The sequence below is a fragment of the Bidens hawaiensis genome, unplaced genomic scaffold (genome assembly GCF_021521415.1).
Source record: "Bidens hawaiensis isolate Kalapana, Puna unplaced genomic scaffold, B.hawaiensis_p1.1 tig00043521_1, whole genome shotgun sequence".
NCBI classification, from domain to species: domain Eukaryota; kingdom Viridiplantae; phylum Streptophyta; class Magnoliopsida; order Asterales; family Asteraceae; genus Bidens; species Bidens hawaiensis.
The window spans coordinates 23,020-45,971 of NW_027497720.1; the positions used below are offsets into that span (position 1 = coordinate 23,020).

The following is a 22,952-nucleotide window of genomic DNA, read 5'->3' on the forward strand; positions in this document are numbered from 1 at the left end:
TCCTCATTTACATATGTTTTATATACCATGATTGATGCTTTTATTTATAGTCTCATATACGTTTGTGGATTTCACTGATATTATATATACTCAAAACTATGAAATTGCTCACCAACATACGTGTTGACAAATGTTATTTTATGCATGTTACAGGTTTGATTATTACTTGAGTTGGAGTTTGAAGACGTCATTCTATTTTGATACCGCTAGGTTATTAGAAGAATGAACAATATCTATTTCTTGTGTTTTGATGTTATTTGTATGAACAATATGTGTTACTTTGGTGATTGAATGAAATTAATGAGTTGATTAAATATTGTCACTTTAATAGTGTCTTGTGTATTTGTCCAATCACGTTGCACCCCAGCATGTTCCGCCGCCTTTGGTCGGGGTGTGACAGATTGGTATCAGAGCCAAGACTATAAGATAGGTGGTTAGACGTAACGGCCTAGTATTTGTCCATTAATTTAATCAGCTCATCAACTCATTAATTTCATTCAATCACCTAGGACGTAACGACCTAATATTTAATCAACTCATCAACTCATTAATTTCATTCAATCACCTAGTATTCAATCATTAGCTATTTTGATACCGCTAGGTTATTAGAAGAATGAACAATATCTATTTCTTATGTTTTGATGTTATTTGTATGAACAATATGTGTTACTTTGGTGATTGAATGAAATTAATGAGTTGATTAAATATTGTCACTTTAATAGTGTCTTGTGTATTTGTCCAATCACGTTGCACCCCGGCATGTTCCGCCGCCTTTGGTCGGGGTGTGACAGATTGGTATCAGAGCCAATACTATAAGATAGGTGGTTAGACGTAACGGCCTAGTATTTGTCCATTAATTTAATCAACTCATCAACTCATTAATTTCATTCAATCACCTAGGACGTAACGGCCTAATATTTAATCAACTCATCAACTCATTAATTTCATTCAATCACCTAGTATTCAATCATTAGCTATTTTGATACCGCTAGGTTATTAGAAGAATGAACAATATCTATTTCTTATGTTTTGATGTTATTTGTATGAACAATATGTGTTACTTTGGTGATTGAATGAAATTAAGTTGATTAAATATTGTCACTTTAATAGTGTCTTGTGTATTTGTCCAATCACGTTGCACCCCGGCATGTTCCGCCGCCTTTAGTCGGGGTGTGACAACTTAACTAAAGAACAAGATCACTCAACACTAGGCCGGGAATTTAACATAAAATCATTAGCTGTTTTGTAGCTAGCTACTTCTATATATAGTCAAACATATCGTAACATAATAATTTAGTCGTGTTAAATGGGTCATGTGTTTGCAGGTTGGTGCGTCTAACAGGACATGAACCCGAAAATCGTGTCAGGCATATAAACCCGAACACAATATAACAAGAAGGTCCAGTATTAGCTAGATTTGAATATATATTTAAATATTCTTAACAAAGAGTTAAATCATCCCTGCTACTATATATTTATAAATGGTTCCAAGGTTATAACTTATAACTATATTTTGTCACGTATAACAAGACCTCTCATACATATCTAGTGAAACAATGGGTTCCACAACACAGCTCAAGCTTCCGGTTATCGATTTCTCTCTAAAAGGTCTAGACTTGAATTCAAGTTCTTGGGTTGCAAAGTGTGGTGAGGTTAGACGTGCACTTGAAGAATACGGGTGTTTCATAGCCTTGTATGATGGAGTGTCTCATGAACTTCACGATGCAATTTTCGTTGCATCGCAAGAGTTGTTTAATCTTCCTACTGAAGTGAAAGCTTTAAACATTCTAGAGACACCATATAGTGGTTATTCTGGGAAATTAAACCCCACGGCTCCTCTTTATGAAAGCTTAGGCATTGAAGATGTAACTACTAAACAAGAAGCTGAAAGATTCACAACACTCATGTGGCCCTCTGGAAATCAAAGCTTCTGGTACGGGTTTTTTTTCTCCTTAAGATTAGTTGAAATTCTTGGGGAAATACATTGTTTAGAAATAAGACTGGTGATCGGTTAAGCATATGCATATTTAACTATTCGCCATTTGAACTGGCCGGTTAAGCATCATACCCGTGAACCAGTCGAACAGGACCGGGTGGTCGGTCTGAATTTCCAATTTTTTTTATTTTTTTAATATCTTATTATATAAATCATTTATTACTTGAAACTCCTTATTTTATTTATAATAAGTTTGTTAAAATTGAAAATTCATATCAAGACATAGTTTATTGTTTCTAAGTTTGATAAAAATTTATTTTACACGCGCGCGCGCGCACACACATATATATATATACATAGGCGGGTGCCCGCGCGATGCAGCTGGTGTTTGAACCTGTTAAGTATAAGTGTTTATGGTTAGGTTAAAACCTTGAAATCGTTTAAATCAGTCATTGGTTTGACTTCTTTTTTCTTTTTCTTTTTTTACTTTCGGTTTGTTGGTCGGTTTCAAAATTTTCAAAACGTAGTGAACGGTTGGTTCGCTGTTTATATCGGCAACCGACCATATGAAACCAGAAAAAACTGTAAATATTGAATGCAATTTAATCTTTTTTATTCTTAATTATTAGATATGTTTTGTAATATATATTATATATAGTTAAAATTTTATTTGAACATAATCTTTTTATTACAAATAACTTGGCTATACAACTTTAAATTAAACTAATTGCAATATGATTCCTTTTGTAATATTTGTTGTTATTATTTCACGATCTAGATCTTCAATTAATATTTACCATTTATGTGGCTAAGATTATCATTTTTTATTTATAATCATCTCAAGTATCATATTATATTGGTTTTTAGTTAAAATTGATGGTACATTTAAATTATTAATTATTTTAAACTAAGTTTATTATTAAAGTTTAAACTGTGAAACCAAACTGGAACCAGGCCGTTAGTAACGATTCGGTTTCAACTTTCAATGGTTAAGTTTGGTTTTGGACGACAAAAAATCAGTATTAACGGTTGGACTCACAAGTTTAACTTAAAAACCATCAAAACCGACACTGAACTCCCCTACGTAACATATTAATTTATTTGAAATGAAAAAAAATTACAACAATATCATATCCAAATTAAAGAGAATAAAATGCTCGTTTTTATGGTTCAATTTGTTTATAAAAATATTAACGTTTGAAAAGGCTATAGTCGTTTAAAAATCATGGGTGGGAAATTAGTTTACAACTTAAATTAAAAATATAATATGGTTAAAGATGAGGGACCAAACTTGTAAGTTGAATGGATTGTGTTTAAAAGACAAGTTTACCCTTACTAACACATGTACCTCATGCTTTAAGTGTTGTAAATTACTTAAAAATGGGTGTCTTAATTTGCCCTTGTTTGGTGCATTATGGGTATGTTTGGCAAAACTAGTTGGTAGCTGTAGCTGGAAGCTGTTGGCTGTTAGCTGGAAGCTGGTGGCTGGAAGCTGTAGCCGGTAGCTGTAGCTCTTTAGATATATTTAGATGTTTGGCAGAGTAGCTGGAGCTTTTAATAAAACGTATAAAATTACTAAAATGGACATAACTAAAATCAATAATAGTAAATGTATTTATTTTGGAAGGTTATTTAAGTAAATTATCATACTAAAAGCTTGTAGCTCTTTCTAAACACTACTAGTAGAAGCTTTAAGCTTTAAGCTTTTTCTTCTGACCTAAAAGCTTCAAGCTCCTTGAACCAAACAAAGTTTTTAATTGAGTAGGAGCTTTTTCTTAAAAGCTTGAAGCTTGTAGCTCCTAAAAGCTTCACGCCAAACATACCCATAGTATAGATATATGTGTGTGTAGTTTTTTGTTTTTTTAATATTTATGACGTCTTACAGTTCTTAACTTCCGTCCAACTGATCCGACTAGTGAACCAGCAAGATGACCAGTTCGTTATCAGGTCCAGTTCTGCAGGCATTGCAATTGAAGATGCTTTATGTAACTTCTTGTCCTTCTATAAACGAACTTGGCAAGTTTTCTTTGGAGTTCTCCGAGTCATGCATAGGCGTAGCGAACTGCCTAAATATACAAGTTCTAAAAAATATCTATAAGTACCAGCCTAGTTCATAAACCACCTATTAATACAAAAATAAAAAATAAATTACTAACCAGTTGTATAATTGATATTGATACAAACAATAATTTGTTTGATTTTGATGTTTCAGCGAAAGTGTGTTGGCGTACTCGAAGGCTGTAGCAGAACTTGATCACATAGTGATGAGAATGGTAGCAAAAAGCTATGGAATAGAGGAACACTATGAATCTATGCGTGGATCGACCATTTATCTTCTTAAACCGTCGAAATACCTACCCGCTCAAGGGATTGAGAAAAGTTTGGGGCTTGTTGAACATTCCTATAAATCTATGATGACTTATCTTCATCAAGATGAAGTAAATGGTCTGGAGATTAAGGCAAAAGATGGGGAGTGGATTGAAGTTGATTATCCACCCTCTTCTTTTGTAGTCATGGCTGGAGATGCTTGCATGGTAATTTATACTTTATATATATTTTTTTAAATATATACTCTCTTTAAACTTTGTTATCAATTTTTATTTTATATATCTTGAGATCTCTGCAGGATATTTGAATGTCAAGAGATTGTACACAAACACATACAATTTAACATAAGCTTGTTTGATGATTTTGCACACAAACATACGGCGGTAGTTATTTAACTACCGAATAACTAACTAATAGCTAGCTACCCTTAACCGACTAGCTAAAATACTAAGGGTATAACAAAATACAATGAACTTAGGTTATAAATCTCGATTAAATATTTCTCGCAACTCACATATATAATCTATATAAGTATTTGCAATCCCGGAAGATGTAGGCATTTTATTTCGAGATAGCTATGAGTATAGCAAGTTCGATTGTACACATAAAATTTTGAATGTGGTGTTTAATTAGGCATGGACAAATGGAAGAATCGAATTGCCAACTCACAGGGTGATGATGAGGGGTGACAAAGAAAGATTTTCACTGGGACTGTTTGCATATATCAAAGATCACATCATACAGATACCTGAAGAACTCGTTGATGAAGACCACCCGCTGCAGTTTCGCGCATTTGATAATTACAAGTATATGCAATTCACTCCTGAAGGGACTAACTCAGAGCGCCCCATCAAAACCTTTTGTGGAATTTGAATTAAGCACCAATATTCAACCAGAAATTTATATGTATCTTAATTAAGTGTGCATTGTTCAAACCCAAGGTGACACCATTGTCTTATCATATCCATGAATGAATGTATAAAGTTTGTGTAAAAAATGTATTGGGTGAAGTTATTTAACAACTCTGTTTTAATGTTACTTTCTGTTTTGATATTATTTAATCTGACATATTTCTTATCATATCACTTGTGATTATTGTTTGTTTTTCTATTATTTATTCGTACGCTGAGCATTATGCCCGGGCATGCTTTGTTTTCGTACACGTTAGATCAGCAGGGTCACTCAGGAGTGAAGAGTGACAACTTGGACAAGGAACACTTTAATTAATTTGATCATTAGGCTCAAGTGAAATATTTGATTGATTACATGAATATAACGGATTACCAAGTATAGACAATGATGTAAAAAACGTCGCTTTAATGAGATAACGAGCAAGCATCAATCAGTCAAGAAGCATCCAAAGTCCAAACATATTGATTTGTGAAACATGTGGTTATCTTGATAATTATTTACTAGAAGTGAGACCAAATATGTGTAGACAAATCTTATGTCTCTATGCTTATTCGCTTAACTAAAGAACAGGATCATTTGGCCGGCAGTTGAACAGAAAATCGATCATTTTGCTGTTTTGTATGCACTTCTATAGTCAAAAACATCATGCAAATTGATTGTTTAAATTAACATCATTATCGTCCGACATATAGAGCCATAAAAAATATGAATGATAAGAACCATTGGACCTGTCACCTGTCTAGCATATGATTTGATAACTTAAAATATTCTTAACATTTTCTATTTGTAGTTATGCACTATGAGGTGTGTGTGTAATATATACACACGCACACGCACACGCACACGCACACGCACACGCACACTCCATTAATCTTACTATAGAGAGAGATCTAGACATCTAGTGAAACAATGGGTTCCTCAACACAGCCCAAGCTTCCGGTTATTGATTTATCTTTAAAAAGTTTAAACTTAAATTCAAGTTCGTGGGTTACAAAGTGCGGTGAAGTTATACGTGCACTTGAAGAATTTGGGTGTTTCATAGCAGTGTTTGATGGAGTGTCTCGTGAACTTCGTGATGCAACTTTCCTTGCATCGCAAGAATTATTCGATCTTCCTTCTGAAGTAAAAGCTTTAAACATATTAAGTACACCATATAATGGTTATATTGGGCAACAACCCATGGTTCCTCTTTATGAAAGCTTAGGCATTGAAAATGCAACTACTAATGAAGGAGTTGAAAGTTTCATAAAACTCATGTGGCCCTCCGGAAATCAAAGTTTCTCGTACGTTTTGTTTTTAATATTATATCCTTTTACCGCCTTTTGAAGTGGTCCAACCAAAACTTAAGTCATGAATTTTATAAGAAAAAAAAATCCGAGTGATTGGGGTCATTGAACCCCTGGTTTAGGGTTTGAAATCGACTAGTTTGTAAATGAGTCAAGCCGAGCAATCTTGGTCTGAAAAAGATTGAGCCCAAGCCAAGATAAGCTCGGCTTGCTTAGCTAGCTCGTTGGCTAATTTAAAAAGCCCAAAATTTCAATATCTATAAATTATATCTGCAATATGCGTTATGTGTATGTTAAAAGTATTATCTTTTAGTTTATATGTGTGTGTGTGTAAATATATAACTAATTTAAAAAAGAATAAACTAGTAGGCTCAACTTTTACGAGAAAAGATCGAGCTCAGCATTTCAGCTTGTTAAGATAAACGAGTTGAGCCCGTGCCCAACCTGACTTGCTTGGCTCGGCTCTGCTCATTAACACCCTGCAGGCATGTTCTATAACTGATATCAAACATAAAATTATGATTTGTTTGATTTTGATGTTTCAGTGAAAGTGTGTTGATGTACTCAAAGGCTCTAGCCGAACTAGACAAGATAGTGATGAAAATGATAGCAGAGAGTTATGGTATAGAGGAACACTATGAATCGATTCGTGGGTCGACAACTTATCTTCTTAAACCGACAAAATATCTACGAGCTACAGGGAACGAGAAAATGTTGGGAATTCTTCCGCATACCGATAAATGCTTCATGACTTATCTTCATCAAGATGAAGTAAATGGTTTGGAGATAATGACCAAAGATGGGGAATGGATTGAAGTTGAATATCCACCGTCGTCATTTGTTGTCATGGCAGCAGATGCTTTCATGGTAATTTATAGTTTATATATATTAAACAATCAGATGTACCCAGTAAAATCTCACACATAGTGTAAGATGAGGACAAATGGGTTGATCAAATGGTTAACCGACAAGTTTTTTATTTCTTTATTAGGCGTGGACAAACGGAAGAATTGAAGCGCCAACTCACAGGGTGATGATGACGGGAGACAACGACAGATATGTACTGGGGCTATTTGCATCTATCAGGGATCACATTATAGAGGTACCTCAACAACTCGTTGAAAAAGACCACCCGCTAAAGTTTCGTGCATTCGACAATTATGAGTATATGCATTTCTATTACACTCCTGAAGGGGTTAACTCGGAGTGCCCAATCAAAACCTACTGTGGAATTTGAACAGTTCTCAACATATTATTGGTTCTAGAAAAAAAAACATATTTGTTTGATCACATCTATGTATGCTTGTTTCTTGTTTCCCTTTGTTGAAGAGTTAATCACTTGTATGAATGCATAAAATTTGTGGGGTTAAAAATTTCAACATATATTGTAAAAATTCAACCTATGTAAAACTTCAACCTTTTAAACTTCTTTGTTATTGAACATTTGAACCACAACACTAGAGATCAAAGTCAAATCATTCCATCTTTGACCAATTCTTCCAACCCTCTCTTCAACCTCTCGGATGCAAGCCGACAATCGTTCTCCACCAGACCACCAAACGAGATCCTAACTTGACCCGGGCACCCACATGGGCTGCCAGGGATTAAAACAACACCATGTTTATTAGCGAGCCAACGGACCACCTAAAAGTCATCAATGAACTTATAAGGTAACTTGGCCCACAAGTAAATGGCCCCTTCTCCACCTTTGACCGCGCCCTGCCGTAATGGTGATAATGCATCAACAAGAAGTTGGCGGTTCTTGACCAGAGCGTTGACCTGATCCGTGACCCATTTTGGACCCACTTCCAATGAATGAAGGGCTAGTCTTTGTGAGATTATTGAAGCACATATGGGTATGTTGTCTTGGATTTTAAGGAGTTGTGCAGCAAAACCTTCAACTTTACACAATTGTAAGGAGTATGCTTTAAACCCGTTGAAATTAACTCATTCATACAATGTTACTCATTTTGACCTGAACTTGTTTTAGCCTATTACCCGACTACCCGCTCATATTGCCACGTCTACCCCACAAAAAGAAAAAGAATGAAGTTGAATCAGAAACACATATCGTTCCAACTCGCCAACCCATCATCCCATTAGCTTTAGAGAAGGAAAAACTGTTGACAATGTGATTTCCCTCAATACAAGAGTGCTTCAAACCATCATGCATAAAATACCTGTTTATTCTAATAATTAAATTCCAAGTTTCCATCAAATAAAAGATGGACTAGAGGAGGTGATTTCAAACTTTTTATATTAAATTGGCCAATTCGGGTTATATTTTTATTCATAACATGTTGACCATGTAAAATTTAAAATAGAGCTAAAAAGGAAACATGTTAAGCGGTTTGAGGTCGGCCAGATTACACTCTTTACAACCTTCTAAATTTATTTACACCTTCATTCAAGAAAACGGATAGTTAATTAAATAAAAAGAATTGAATGAACTAATTTTATTATGAAATTTTAGAAATGGTTTGATGCAGTTTTGGAAGCGATCAATGACTCGAGAAACTCATGATTAACAAAGACCATAAAACCGAACCAAAGGTTCAAGAACGGTTGTAGTTAAATGACTAAAGGATATACATATTTTTGTGTGTGATTGCTAAAAACAAATATATATTTCAACAAACAAAATCACTTACTCGTATGTGTTATCTACAACAAGCCAACATCCAGCAGTTTTGCAGATATCTGATATTTTCTAGCAAAATAAAACACAGCTTAAATATCATTAGAATTACTATCGCATTACAACACACACTATATACAGGGACGCGTTTATGTACACACACACACACGTTACCTTTAGAAGGGGTTCTGGGATGTAGGTTCCAGAAGGATTCCCAGGATTAACAACTTACAACTGTAACTAGCTTTGGGGTAGGTTTGGTTTCCCGCAAAGTTTTTTCTAGCCAATCTAAACGTTCATGAAATTGGGAATAAATTAGGTCATGAACAAGTCCAAGAAACTATTTTGGTAAAAGAAAGTAACTTGAGAGTATTAAAATTACATACAAACATTCTCAAATCCAAAAACAATATAATGAAGCTTCAACCTGCATCAGGATGAAGCGTATTTGGATCACCAGGGCCCACAATAATATCGGTAACACCTGTCATCTGGAATGCCATGTACGCGTTGAAGTAGTATGGTGCAAACATAACAACCGAATCCCCAGCATCACACAATGCAAGAACAATATTCACAAATGCCTAAAACAATTAAAGAGGTAGTAAGAAATATGAAAATGTAAAAAGTTTACACATTAAATAATATCAAACTCGCACCGAGATACCTGATTTGCCCCTGCAGTTACCATCACGGAAGATTCGCATAACTTATTTTCTTCACACAACTGCGCATATATATTTAACCATAAAGAATTTGCATAAGTATAAAGGGTATAATGGTATAATACTATAATTCATATGGTTTAAATTTTGACCTTTTTAGTCAATGCTTCCCTAAGCTCTGGAAGACCTTCATCGGCGCCATAACGACTAATTGAAGGCTCCCACACAAGTTTTTGCACCTTCTTTAAGGCTGCTTTAGGTGGTTGCCAGTACACAACACCCTGTAGTATCAAAAAAAACCGTTTGCAAAATAATCAAATAAAAAAAAATTAAAATTCTAATGTGGAAACAACAATTCTGGCAGCATAGAGTTCTAGTATGAACCATTTAAAATTCAGTTATTATTCAAGTGTTCATCAATGTTTGTGAATTTTATTAAATGGGCTTGTAACTTTCTTGAAATAAATAGAGTAGAAACAAAGAGGAAAATAAATTTGTATTTTCAAGAAAACCGATTGTAAAACAGTCAAATATATCCTCTACTTTTTCGAATGTTCATCTGATGAAAACAACAATGCTGGCAACATAGAGTTTTTATTTTGAACCAAATGATACAACTTTAAATCCAATTTTTGGATTTCATGCATCAAAAACACTGATTTGAAATCAAATATTTGATTTTCAACAATTGGAAAATTGGAATAATAACTTCAAAAGTATCTTGAAATCAAACTCAATTCAATGCTCATATAATAACCTGAGCTAGAGATGTAGCACCCTTGACACCTCTAAGCAATTCTTGTATCTGCAAACATAAAATAAAACATCATCACATCACATGCATCCCTAAAAGCACATAACTTTTCACACATAAAACAAGAAATACAGCAAACCCATATCACCAATTCAAGAACCCAAAATGGGATTGCAAAATTTATGGCTAAGAAGCTAAAATTAACCTGAACCATGGCAGGTGTTTGGGTTAGTAAAGCCCTCCTAGCTAACATTCCATATGAACCCATACGCTGAAGATTGAGAATTTAACTTCACTTTCACACAGTGTTGGTGAATTGCATGTATTTGAAAAACAGTCTCTGTGCTAGTGAAGATGGAACCAGCTAGTTAAGCCAGCTACTTTTATAGGAGGAGTGTATGGGGTCGATTGTATCATGGCCTAAGCCCGATCCTTACACTTATCATTTCTAACTTTGCTCTTTACTTTCCTATTTCATAAATTTAGCCATTGATGAAGTGGAAATTGGCAAAAAAAAATAAACTTCACGAGACATCTTGATTCAAGATTTCCAGGCCCCAATATGTATCTTTGAATTAAAAGGCTAAAAGAGCATAGCCCGACTCAAGCATAACAAGAGTGCCACTGTGACTAGCAATAAAAAGGCTAAAAGAACCTGATCTTTGCTAGAGGGACTTGATTAGCTAGCAACTTAGTAAGATGTATGTAACAATATAATTAAATTAAGGTGCAACATCAAGTCAGGTTGAAAAAGCATGTTTTAATCATTTTGAATATTAGATTTATAAATTAGAGTTGACCCGCAGTTGTAACTTTTATTATGTTGTATTCGAACAACTTTAGACATGTGATCTTTAAAGGTGTTATGAATAATGATTGTTACACGCAAAATCTTATTTCAGCTAAGTTTCTGCTTGAGGTAGTTGTACATTCTGCATTACAAGTATTTTGTGCATTAGGGGCTGTACAATTTAAAGTGTTTTTTGTACACAGTTGTAATTGGACCTCCAAACCCACTTATTCATCACCACCGTCAGTCATCACTCCTTTTCTACTTGGTCGTTGCCGCTATGCTTCTTCAATTTACTTACAATTGCAGGGATGATGGATGTCATTTACGTAATTTTGATTGTATTTTGGCTCATTTTAATGCCGGTACCGATGGCTTTAGGTAACTTTCATTTTGTTTTTGCTAGATCGTTAGGGTTTTCAGATTTGGAATATCGTTTTGCTATTCAATATTTAAGATACATAAATTGTATTGTATTACATATTTTTAGTTTTGACTTTGAGTTTGGATAAGCATTTAGGCTAACGTTATTGTATTGTAATGTAGATGCAGACATTTCAAATAATAAGTTTGATAATTGGTAAACATGCATCACAAGTTTTCAAGCATATAAAACTTTTTTGAATTTGCAGTACATGTTCACTTATATGATAACTAGATAATATTACTTGAACTATATGGCAGAACCATATATCAGAGTACTACATAAATTACAAGCGACAGCAGCTCCCCTCTTGACTGTTATAACATCAAATTAGGTACTTAAGTAGTTGGTTAACTAATGATACTTTTGATCTCAAAAGTTGCAAATTTAATTCAGCATTTGTGTTCCGAGTTCAAACATGTTGCAAATTCGCCTTCTCGTGAACATGAAGAAACATTTGAACGCAAGAATTCAAATTTGCAAATTGCTACAAAAGCTCTGTTCGCTAAAAATCCATCTTGCCCAAATCACATATAATGAATTAATAATACAAATAAAAACTCATAGTCCGATACTGTCGAATCACCCAAACAATAAACCCGATATTACAAAGCAATAACACGTAATCGAATAACAAAATCACAAACACTGAAACTTTACCAGACCCCTGCATTTCATCAAACACCTTATCTGCAACATCAAATCTTATTATTATTATTATTATTATTATTATTATTATTATTATTATCCTCAACCTTGTTACACTCCTCCAATTCCTTCAACCACAAATCCCCAAACTCACAATCCTTCCACGCATCAAACCACGGTCCTCCCAGCGTATAATGTATCGCCTTCGGGTACGTACTCGAATCACCCTCCACAACCCGGTTATGCCCAACCAAAAAATTCCACACAAACGGAACCGAACCAATCTCATCATCCTCCAGCCACTGAAACCTATGCAAAAACGCCCCAGACTCCTTATTCACGACCTCGGGCGTCAAAACCTTATTCTTCGGATGAGCGCAGTTATACAACACCATCGACGACCAATTCTTCCTCGGGTAAACCGTCTGGACCGCCCCGTCCATCTTCGTGGTTTCCTTCGGGGTATAATCATGCTGCACACACATCACAGCGTACTTATCATCAATCAGATCAAACAGTTCCTTAATATCACCAAGATATAAGAAATCACAGTCCACGAACATCGCCCAGCCTTCGTACCCGGCCAAAAACGGCGTTAAGAACCTGGTGAACGAGAACTCGGTGCTCTCGAGCTTACCGCGTTCGCGCCAAAAGTGATTTTGGTCGCGTAATTCGGATTGTTTGATTGGAATGATGTCGACTGGCATTGAGGATCGTTTGAGGATGGAGTAACGGCAGACTTCGTAGGCTATGTGTTCGCGTGGGTCGTAGCCGACGTAGATCCGGTACGGTTTGGTTGGGTTGGGGTTAGGGTTTGCATTGGTGGAATTGTGATTGCCGTTGACGGTGACGGTGGATTTAACGGGATCCACCGACATTATGTTAAGTGAAGTGGATCTGAGTAATGTGTGCGTGTTAGGATTAAGATGGGAAAATGTATTTGAGATTTGAGAGATGAATTGAGTGTTGTACCTGAAGAAGAAGGAGGATGATACAGAGATTGACAGACGGAAAATTAAGGATTAAAGAGACGCGTTAAGAATCCCGTGTATTTAAGACCATTTTTTACTCACACCCAAGACAAGAAAGACACTGTTTTTTTTTTCATTTTATTTTATGATATTTAATAGGGGTTGGGTTAACGTAGCTTATCGTACTTACGTACGCGACTTTTCAGAGCGTTAGATTAAAAACACGCGGTGGCAGTTTCGTAAATAGCCCAACGGTAGTTCGCGATCAAATTCATCAATTACAAATCGACTCTGATCCAAATTCGAAACTCGTCGCTCTATCTCATTCAATTTCTAAACTCTAATCACAGCTTAAAGTATGAAATCTCAAAAGTCAAAAACCAAAATTGAAATAAAGCGTCGTTGAACATCAATGATCTTCAAATTGATCAATAAATGATGATTTAATCAATGGAATTAATGTGTAAGAGACTTTAGAATTATGAGTCGATTATGAGCTCTTATTAAGGTTCATGTTTAAACGTTATGCACAAACTTTAAACGTTCTGCACAACTTTAAACGTTCTGCACAAAAAAGTCTAAAACAAAAAGTTTAGAAGTTCAGAACTTCTAAACTAACGAAAAAATCCAGAACAAAAAGTTTTAACGTTCAAGCCAAATTCCTACCCTTAAACATTCAAATGTTAAACCTTTAAACGTTTAAGGTTAAAATTTTAAACGTTCGGGAAAAAAAATTAAACGTTCAAGAAAAATACTTAAACATTCACGTTAAAACTCATCACTCAAAACTCAAAATTGATCGATTGAAGCTTCAAATTAATGATTAATTGAATCGATTTCAAAGATTAACCAATCAATTAATTTCAATTTCAATTCTTATAATAAAAAATAAACAGAACCTGTGAAACAGGAGTGGCGTTCGTCATTTTTCCGGCGAGTTGTCGGACCATCGTTGTCGAATCAAGTGATGGTGAAGGAGGTGTGTTGATGCCGGCGAGTGGTGGTGGAGATGGCTTGAGGAAGAGCGACGTTGACGAGCCATATGAGTTTACTGTGTGATTTAGGATTTCTGAAATTAACGTTCTATATGCTCACGTACGTAATGTACGATAAAAGATTATTGTATTTAATCCTTTATCATATTTAATATATATATACTATTTTATATGAGTTTCTAACTTTAATATTTTAATTATGTTGTACTTAATCTAAATTTCAATATAACTAGAGAACGTCACAGTATAATGATAAGTTTTCCAGGTGATTTACAAAAATTGATATAAGTTTATTATTGTAAATTCACTTAACTTTTGTTACATGTATTAGTTTCTGAAACATTTTTTTTCATAAATCTAATCTAACTACTATACTAATAAAAGAAAATAACGAAGATGATGTGGCAATTTCACTTTTATTCTTGGCCTAATCAGTAATCTCTATTCTCATTCATTTGACTTATCCATGGGTTATTGAGCAAAGTCATATTTATAAATGAGTTATAATTTCCTTTCTAATTCTCTAATCTCTCATTTAATTCTTCCTAACAATCCATGGATCATGATTCAAGATAATTTTGGCAAATAGGTTATAATTTCATTTCTAATTTCTCATCTTATTTATTCTAACAATCCATAAGTCATGGGACAAAACAATTTTGAGAAATGGGTTATAATTTTCATTCTAATTTTCTAATCTTTCATCTCATTTATCATAGTTATCCACGGGTAATTGGTCAAAACAATTTATGCAAATATTGTATATAAAAAATCAATTTTGTAAATTTGAGATTTTAGACTTCTTATTGTTTGTACTATATATTTTTTTTTACCTTTAATTTTGTTCAATTCTTTAAAATAATGGATCATTTTATTTCTGTTATTTGACAAATCTCGTATAATACATGGGTTTAAAACTAGTGTTTAATATTTCTAAAACTGACTTAACTGAAAAATGCATGAATGTTTGTTATTATTTAGTGATAATATTTTTTCCAAATAATTTGGAATAAGAGATAATATGTAAAGAGAATTTACAGCTTATCACTCGTCTCAATCTCTATAATTACACAATTTTCTCTTTTATTCAGTTAAATAATATTTCTTTTATAGGTTTATCATAACATTTTCTTTATCATTCATTTACAACCACTTTCAACAAATATTAAAATGATGAGGACTAACAAAGTCTCCTAAGATTTACAAAAATATCACCAAGTTTCCTTTTCCCTCCACTTACAACTAGGGATGAGATCGGGGTCCCGGTCCCGAAAATCCCGGTTTGAAAATTGTGAATTCTTGGTACCGGTACCGGTATCGAAATATTCGGTACGGGACCGGGACGGTACCGTGTTTGAAGGTAAAAATTCGGGAAATACCGGTCCCGTACCGGTACCGAAACTTAAAACTTTGGGACCGATTTCGGTACTGGTACCAATCGGTACTGGTACCGATTTTGCTCATCCCTACTTACAACCATTCACAATCTCATTATATAATTCGCAAAATTCACTCACAGAATTTTAGGAGACGGTTGGAATGCTCTAAGGTATACTATAAAATAACCAAATTTCGTAATTATTCAGTTTCTACTTTTATTAAAACAACTAGTGTTGGCGCGTTGCGCCGGGCAAACTTGGACAGTTGTAAAACTTAAGTGTTGTTAGTCCCGGACGTTGAGTTGGTAAGTCGACACGAATTCGGACGACTTCGGTTACGTGCGTTATGAGGTAGCGTCGGCCGATAAAATTCGGCTTTGTAAAACCCGAGCGCTATTGACCTTGGGCGTTGAGGCGGTGAGTCTAAACAATTTGATCGATTTCCGTCATGTTCGTTACGTTACCATAACTAAAACAAAAAATATATTAAAAGGTATACACAACACACATGACCCAACAAATTGAACTTAGAAATAAAAAGAAGCTAATTTAAACAAAAAAAAACAATCCTTTCCCATTGCGAAGATTCGAACTTGAGAGGCATACCAAATTAGACATAAGATTAAAACCACACAACCAACATGCCAAAAGTCTAAGTTGTTTTATAAGTGGAAACTATTTATTATATATCAAAACAGAAGGTTATCAAAATAACAACTTTGTGGCACCAACAATCTCTTTTATACTATACTAGCTTTAGAAACTCGTGTATTGCACGGGATAAATTAATGTATAAATTACAATAAATAATTTAATACAAATTAAAAAAGATAATTAAGTTTCTTTATATTATGTAAAAAAAATGTATTACATATATAGTCATTCTATATCATCAAATATATTTAAATTTTAAATCGGCAATGGGTTGTTCTACCATTGGTATACAATAATGAAACAATTTCACTGGAAGCAACATTTAAAACAATGAGTCTTTCGATATGAAATATGCAGCTAAAGTTTTTCACAAAACTGTTATACATTCCATACCCGGACATAGACAAAAAAGGCAACAAATATTTTTGAACAACTTCCATGATGTCCGTATAAACACATTATTGTTCAACTATCACCATAGTCTTATAATAAATATAAATAATGGAAAATTTGACTATGATTATTAAGACTAAATATTTGTAAAAAATTTATAAAAATATTTTATTATAGCTTTCTTTAAAATGAAAAAGTATTAAAAAATTAAATGTTAATGTACTCTTTAAACATAAATTTTTTTAGATATATACATTCTAATTTTAAAGAAAATATATCTAGACATGTAATTATTATATTAATAATTTTTTTTATATTAAGTATATTTAGAATATAATTTATGGCATCTATAATTCAATCAAGGGAGATTGACCAATTAATACGGTATGTTAAATTTATAATCAATACTATATTTAGAACCAAGATATTTTTTTTATTTTCCATCAATAGAAGAGAAGTGATTTTGACGGAAAGTGATAGTGAGAATTAATCTCAACATGCAATGTGTTAGAATTATTTTCTTTTATTAGTATAGGTAGATTTATAATAATTATAATATTGTTGTTTTTGTTGTAAATCCAAAAGGATTGTTAAATGAATGCACTTGTTTGATATTTAAAAGTAAATAAAAAAGCATCTAGTTGTGCTAGAGTAACTCACACGTCACCGACAATACATCACGACCAAGCCGCACATAGATAGGAATAGACAATAGTTCTATTCATTCTACATCCTACCCATGGTTTATTGTTTTCAGATCCATAACTTTTTTTTTTTGGGGGGCTTTGAAAATGTTAGAATTTAGGACAAAACTGACTTATCATTAACACTCAAATAAGTCAATAACATAACCATAAACTATAGCTTGAAGCTTGAATATAATGTATTTTTAATACGGTGTAAGAATATAATATAATAACAAACTGTACAAAGAAAACGAAATTGGTAACTACGATGGTTTTTCTAATCTTTTTAAAAACAAGCTCAACTTTGTTTAAGAAAAGTTAACAAAGGAGAAAATTATTTTGAGAGTTCTAACCCAAGGATGTTTAAATGGTTTGTATATCTACTTTCTATTCTCGTATCTTTAGAAAATCCTTGAAATATACAAATCCAGCTCGCTTACTTATCGAGTTCTATTTTTTCGCACATGTGACCTTTTTTTCTTTAAAAGCATGCTCGGTTTGTATATACATTTCAAAGCCTTTATGACGGTGGAAATGGATGTAAAATACCTAAAATTGATTATAATCTTCTCACAGTAACTGAACTAAAGATTGGAACAAATAGGCCTTACTTTCTACAATACTCAATAATTGTAAACTCATCAATGACTATACATAAAGGCCAACTACTTTTAACGGGCCAGCCAAAGCCCAAAAATATCTTATCCAAACTGGCCCATAGTCCATAGGCTGGGTTAGAAACTTAGAATTAATGACTTTCACGAATCATAATATTGTTATTGCTCCACCTTCAATAATAAAAAATAAAGAAAAAAGTATATGAAATCACGTTATGAAATTTGTATACATAATCATGTCTATAACGGGGTTAAATTTTTGGTTTTAAAACAGTTAAATCGAAATTATCAGAATGCATTGAAAATGTTAAAAACATAACTCGATTATATATTTAGTTTAAATCCGAAACTTAGATAAGTAGTTTTCAAGTCTAATAAATTCAATTCGGTTAACCAAGGAGACTGAAATCATATATCACCCGCTAAAAAACCGAAGAAACCAAGTCAAGCAACCTGACAACAAACTTATGAACACCCTCTTATTACAAATCAGGTTTTTTCTGCTTGAAACTAAACTGGATTCAAATTTAATTTTGTTCGGTATTAATGAACATATTGGATTCAGTTTGGTTTATCAACTAGTGCAACTAGTACCCGGCCAGTTGGTTTTGAAGATCCTTAAAACGGTAGAAAGATTAAGCCACCCTTATCGCACTTCTACTTATAATTATTATAATAATCTTTTTCAAAACAAAGAAAGTTTTCATAGAAAAGCAAATGCTAATTATGTCATGATCAGATGATGTTATCTCCTCGATTATTAAGTAACACATGTGAGTTATGACCAAACGAGATGTCAATAGTATTTATAGTTGGTTTATCGTTGACAAGATAGAAGACTAAAAGCTAAAATTTGATGTTTACAAACACCTAACTAATTGCTTGTTTATTTTAGCATATACACCTTAAACATGATGAGGTTTTGCTTAATATACACACCACTTCCCATATTACATCACTAATTCCAAATGTTGATTGTACGGTAAACGTGCTTATACTTCTTGAGTATCCCAACATGCTGGCGTATAGCCTGGTATACATCATGATTCATGAGTATAATCCTCAAATCAATGAAACGTGTTCATGGTTAACAAACAATACTAAAGTAAAAGTGTATTCGCGTTAGTTGAGTTTTTGATTTCAGTTGAAAAGGTATTAAAATTACCGACAACTAACTATACAAGCATTGCAACTAAGTAAGCATATGTTTCAACTGGTAATTGTAGGACGAAAGAGCGGTTGGATTTATTAAGTTGGCTTTATAGTATGGAGTTGGGGGTGAATTACAAACTTTATTGTAATTAGATAATGTGAATGAATATATAACAATGATTCATAGGAATTTCTATGTGGGTCCATAAGCGAAACCCAAACTTGTATCGAACTCGTTTAATTTATGTGAGTTCAAACTCGTCTTATTTTGAACCTTATTTTATTAGCTGAAGCTCGAGACAAGAGTAGTTTATCAAGCTCAAATTTCGCTCAGATTTTTTTTTTAACTTATATATTACAAAATATATATTATTTAATTTTTTTTGTCATGTTTGTACATCTTAACAATTATAGATATATGATAATACATTTTCCATATATAAAATAAAACTTGTATAAGTAACATGCTTGTCACCCCCACACCGATTGGTAATCGGTGTGGTGGCAAAGGTGGTAGACTTTTAAAATGGAGGTTGGGAATTCGATTCCCAGAGTGGTTGTAACTAATAATTTGGTTCAAAAAAAAAACATGCTTGTTTAGAGTCTTTAGACCGGATAGCTACTTAAACTGAACATGTTGATAAATAAAGCTTGGGTTCATGCTCGACCCGATTCGATCACCAGTAGCTAACGAGCAACTACACTCGCTTTGACCCTATAAATTTTACATCGAAATTCTCGATTCAGCAACAAAAATAGTTAAGGAACGAATTGTATAAAAAGTTTCAAGTCATGTGATACTTTTGAAGCTAACTCGTTTTGAATTCAACCCACGCTATTCAAAATTAATTATCTTAACTCCAGGGGTGGCTCGTGGGACATCAAAAACAAGTTAGTGCTTTAAGCCCCACTCAGTTAAGGCCTCTAAATCCAAAAAAAAACATTGTATATAGATATATTATAATGGGTATAGTAAATTCAAAGTAATGTATTGGTATGGTGGTAGGCTTGGTTGTTATTAAAGTATAGGTTATGAGTTCAAAACTTGTAATAATCAATTTCTTTTTCTTAGCAATTGTTATGAAAAGGCCCCAAAATCTTGTTTTGATTTAGGCCTCTACATTCGTTGAGCTGGCCCTGCTTAACTCTGAACCATATTGATAGCTTAGTAAATCAACATGCTTAAACCCATCCTAAACGAACGCAAATTCCGGTATACAAGTTTGAAAAATAAGAAGGTCCATACAACTTAGATTTTAAATACCATAAAACATGAACAGATTCAATGTACTATGTTGGGACACGTGCAATAAAGCTTTTCCAATTTAAAAACCCTAAAAAGTAAAAAGTGGCCCTCAGTTTTTGCACATCTAAAACATCAACAGACATTTGTACTTCCATATCATGTGATATTTATGTACTCCTACAATATCCCTATTCCATTAACTAGTTTCCTATTCAACAACACAAAAAATAAAAAATTACATCATTCCTCTACAAACAACTAAGCCATGAGATCCACTCCCTCTATCATTTGTGTCTCATATTTATCCCGCATGGATCGGATATTACGCTGTATAACATAACACTAGCTACACGTTATGTTATACAGTATAACCTTATGACGAACACAATAGAAAACGAAGCCCAAAAGATAAGAAACGTAACACCAAGTACTCAACACTTCGACAACTCTGCATCGTTAAAAAAAATAAAATAATATATCAGAAAGTTGTCTCCAAAAACTATGAAAAACATATAAATATGAAATATATTTGAAGAAAGTTAACTATATTTTGGACTTGTGAATTATGCATACCGGATCCGTTGATGGCCTCTGAATTTTTCATCAATCTTATTCGTTTACACGATTCAACGAACATCCTACAAAATCAAATTAACTATTTTAGCATGAAAAAAATGTGTTAAATGACAATTTATTAGAAAAAAAAAAACTTACTTCCATGGCACATCACCAACTAACATCCAATCTCCATCTTTATCTTCATACGTTGGAACGTATTCCGTTCCATTCACAGGATCCATCAGCTTCATCTCGTTCGATACATTCTCTACACAAACCATTCAACACGTTAAGTAATCATTGAAATAATAACTTAGTAGTGAAATATATGTACTTACTTATTGCTAAACAAGAGAACAGGTCTTCAAAAGCACACATAAGTTGCTGATAACCTGAGTACAATTCCAGATCTACCTTTCTCAAATACGGTGCTCCGTCAACCGCTACTTTCACGTACTTGCAATCGCTCTTCGTCATGTTTTTTCGGTAAGATCTAACCGGTGGCCATCCTACCAATTGCTCCCTGTCAAATATATGTAATTGGATTCTTTTATTGTTGTTAAAAAACTTAGTTCAAGTGATATATTGCAAGTAACGAACAGGTCTTAAGTTGTTTATTTATATATATTTTTTTGAACGATAAAGTTACAATACTCCTAAAACTCCTGTAAATATTGTAAATGTATATATGGCGTTGCCTAGGTTAAAATCTAGGACCTAGCTCCTACTAAAGATAAATATTAAATATATCTAGTAAGTGAGCTAACACCACGTTGACGTTATTTTATACAAGTGAAACAAATTACGATATAACTTACTTTGAGGGAGAATTTTTCGTGACGATTGAGTCAGATCGATGATTTCCGGCCAATTTAAGATCGGTTATAACCGAAAACCTTCGTTTCGCTACCAATTTTCGAGATTCGCCTGGCAAACCTAAGGTGAGCTCGGTATCATTGATGTTAAGGCTACCGACGGTGACCGAGGCGGTGTTAGGTGGCTCCGAAGTGATGTTGGATATTTCTGATGACATTTTGTTTGGTGAAACTGAATTGTGTTTTGAAAAAAGTTAGTTGGGTGAGAGTGAAGGATGGAAGCATTATGAAGTTATATAGAGAAAGATTTTGGATCATCTAGCCATTGAAACTTTGCCACGTGTGATGTTCAAGAGCGGTTTGGATTCGTCCATGTTATCAAAAAAGGTTCTATGGTAGCCTTTTTGGCACCCAAAGACATCTTTTTTTCTTTAATTTTTAACATCCATCCAAGTGTAACTAGTTGGCTAGTTAAAAACTCCAAAAGCCTTACCATTCACATATAACATTTTGTATGAGTTAGTGAGTTTGTGAAGAAACACTAACCGGACCCACGACAGATTACTGGTAACCTGGGGGTTGGGTAGCTGTTTCTCACGAGGGGTTAGACCCTTGGAAGATGGTTCTTCTGATAACCTGCAAAACAGACACCGTGAGCTCGTCACTGAGAAGGGGGGGGTTCCTCCTTGTGACCACCCTCCGGCGTGAGAATCAGATTAGATTGCTCTTTAAATATAAAAGTATATTAAGAGATTGCTAGAGCAGATATTAGGTATAATATGATGATAATGTAGTAAGATATGTTGTCCAGATGATCATACCATTTGGGGTATTTATAGCCGAAGGTAGGTTTCCAAGGAGGTATGGCCGGCTGCAACAGTGTTCCTGTTCATCAACAGTAGCCTACGCACGTGCCCTGCCGGTGGTTGGTGGGTAGGCAGCGGCTGATAGTGACCAGGCCTGCTGTATACTGTTCCCTTTCCACCAACTGCCGGCTACGCACGTGGTATGACAGTAGTTGGTGAGTAGGCAGCGGCTAATAGTGATACAGTACAGGAGCATGCTGCTCGCCATACTGTATCAGTGAGCTGTCGTATCTCTGATC

The 22,952-nt window shown here is 33.9% G+C and overlaps 3 protein-coding genes and 2 pseudogenes across 4 annotated transcripts; 2 read left to right on the top strand and 3 right to left on the bottom strand.

Moving 5' to 3' along the window:
- The first annotated feature begins 1,556 nt into the window (after positions 1-1,556).
- On the top strand, positions 1,557-5,205 carry LOC143594341 (deoxypodophyllotoxin synthase-like). The gene is made up of 3 exons (XM_077073671.1): positions 1,557-1,933; positions 4,149-4,470; positions 4,898-5,205. The coding sequence occupies exons 1-3, from the start codon at positions 1,557-1,559 to the stop codon at positions 5,135-5,137; spliced, it is 939 nt and encodes a 312-aa protein (XP_076929786.1). The 3' UTR covers positions 5,138-5,205.
- Positions 5,206-6,078: 873 nt separating this feature from the next.
- On the top strand, positions 6,079-7,786 carry LOC143594339 (putative 2-oxoglutarate-dependent dioxygenase AOP1). Its single transcript, XM_077073670.1, has 3 exons — positions 6,079-6,459; positions 7,008-7,329; positions 7,454-7,786. Exons 1-3 carry the CDS (start codon positions 6,086-6,088, stop codon positions 7,697-7,699), a joined length of 942 nt encoding a protein of 313 aa, XP_076929785.1. The 5' UTR covers positions 6,079-6,085; the 3' UTR covers positions 7,700-7,786.
- A 146-nt stretch (positions 7,787-7,932) lies between these two features.
- On the bottom strand, positions 7,933-10,787 carry LOC143594338 (aromatic aminotransferase ISS1-like; annotated as a pseudogene).
- A 1,453-nt stretch (positions 10,788-12,240) lies between these two features.
- On the bottom strand, positions 12,241-13,366 carry LOC143594343 (protein CDI pseudogene; annotated as a pseudogene).
- A 7,124-nt stretch (positions 13,367-20,490) lies between these two features.
- LOC143594342 (auxin-responsive protein IAA1-like) lies at positions 20,491-22,139 on the bottom strand. 2 transcript variants are annotated; one of them, XM_077073672.1, is made up of 5 exons: positions 21,851-22,139; positions 21,371-21,555; positions 21,189-21,300; positions 21,048-21,112; positions 20,491-20,927 (listed from the first exon to the last, which is right to left on the bottom strand). In XM_077073672.1, the coding sequence occupies exons 1-5, from the start codon at positions 22,063-22,065 to the stop codon at positions 20,848-20,850; spliced, it is 657 nt and encodes a 218-aa protein (XP_076929787.1). In that variant the 5' UTR covers positions 22,066-22,139; the 3' UTR covers positions 20,491-20,847. The 2 variants fall into 2 exon arrangements, with proteins under 2 accessions (XP_076929787.1, XP_076929788.1); XM_077073673.1 differs by having other exon boundaries at positions 20,494-20,922.
- Between the last annotated feature and the right edge of the window lie 813 nt (positions 22,140-22,952).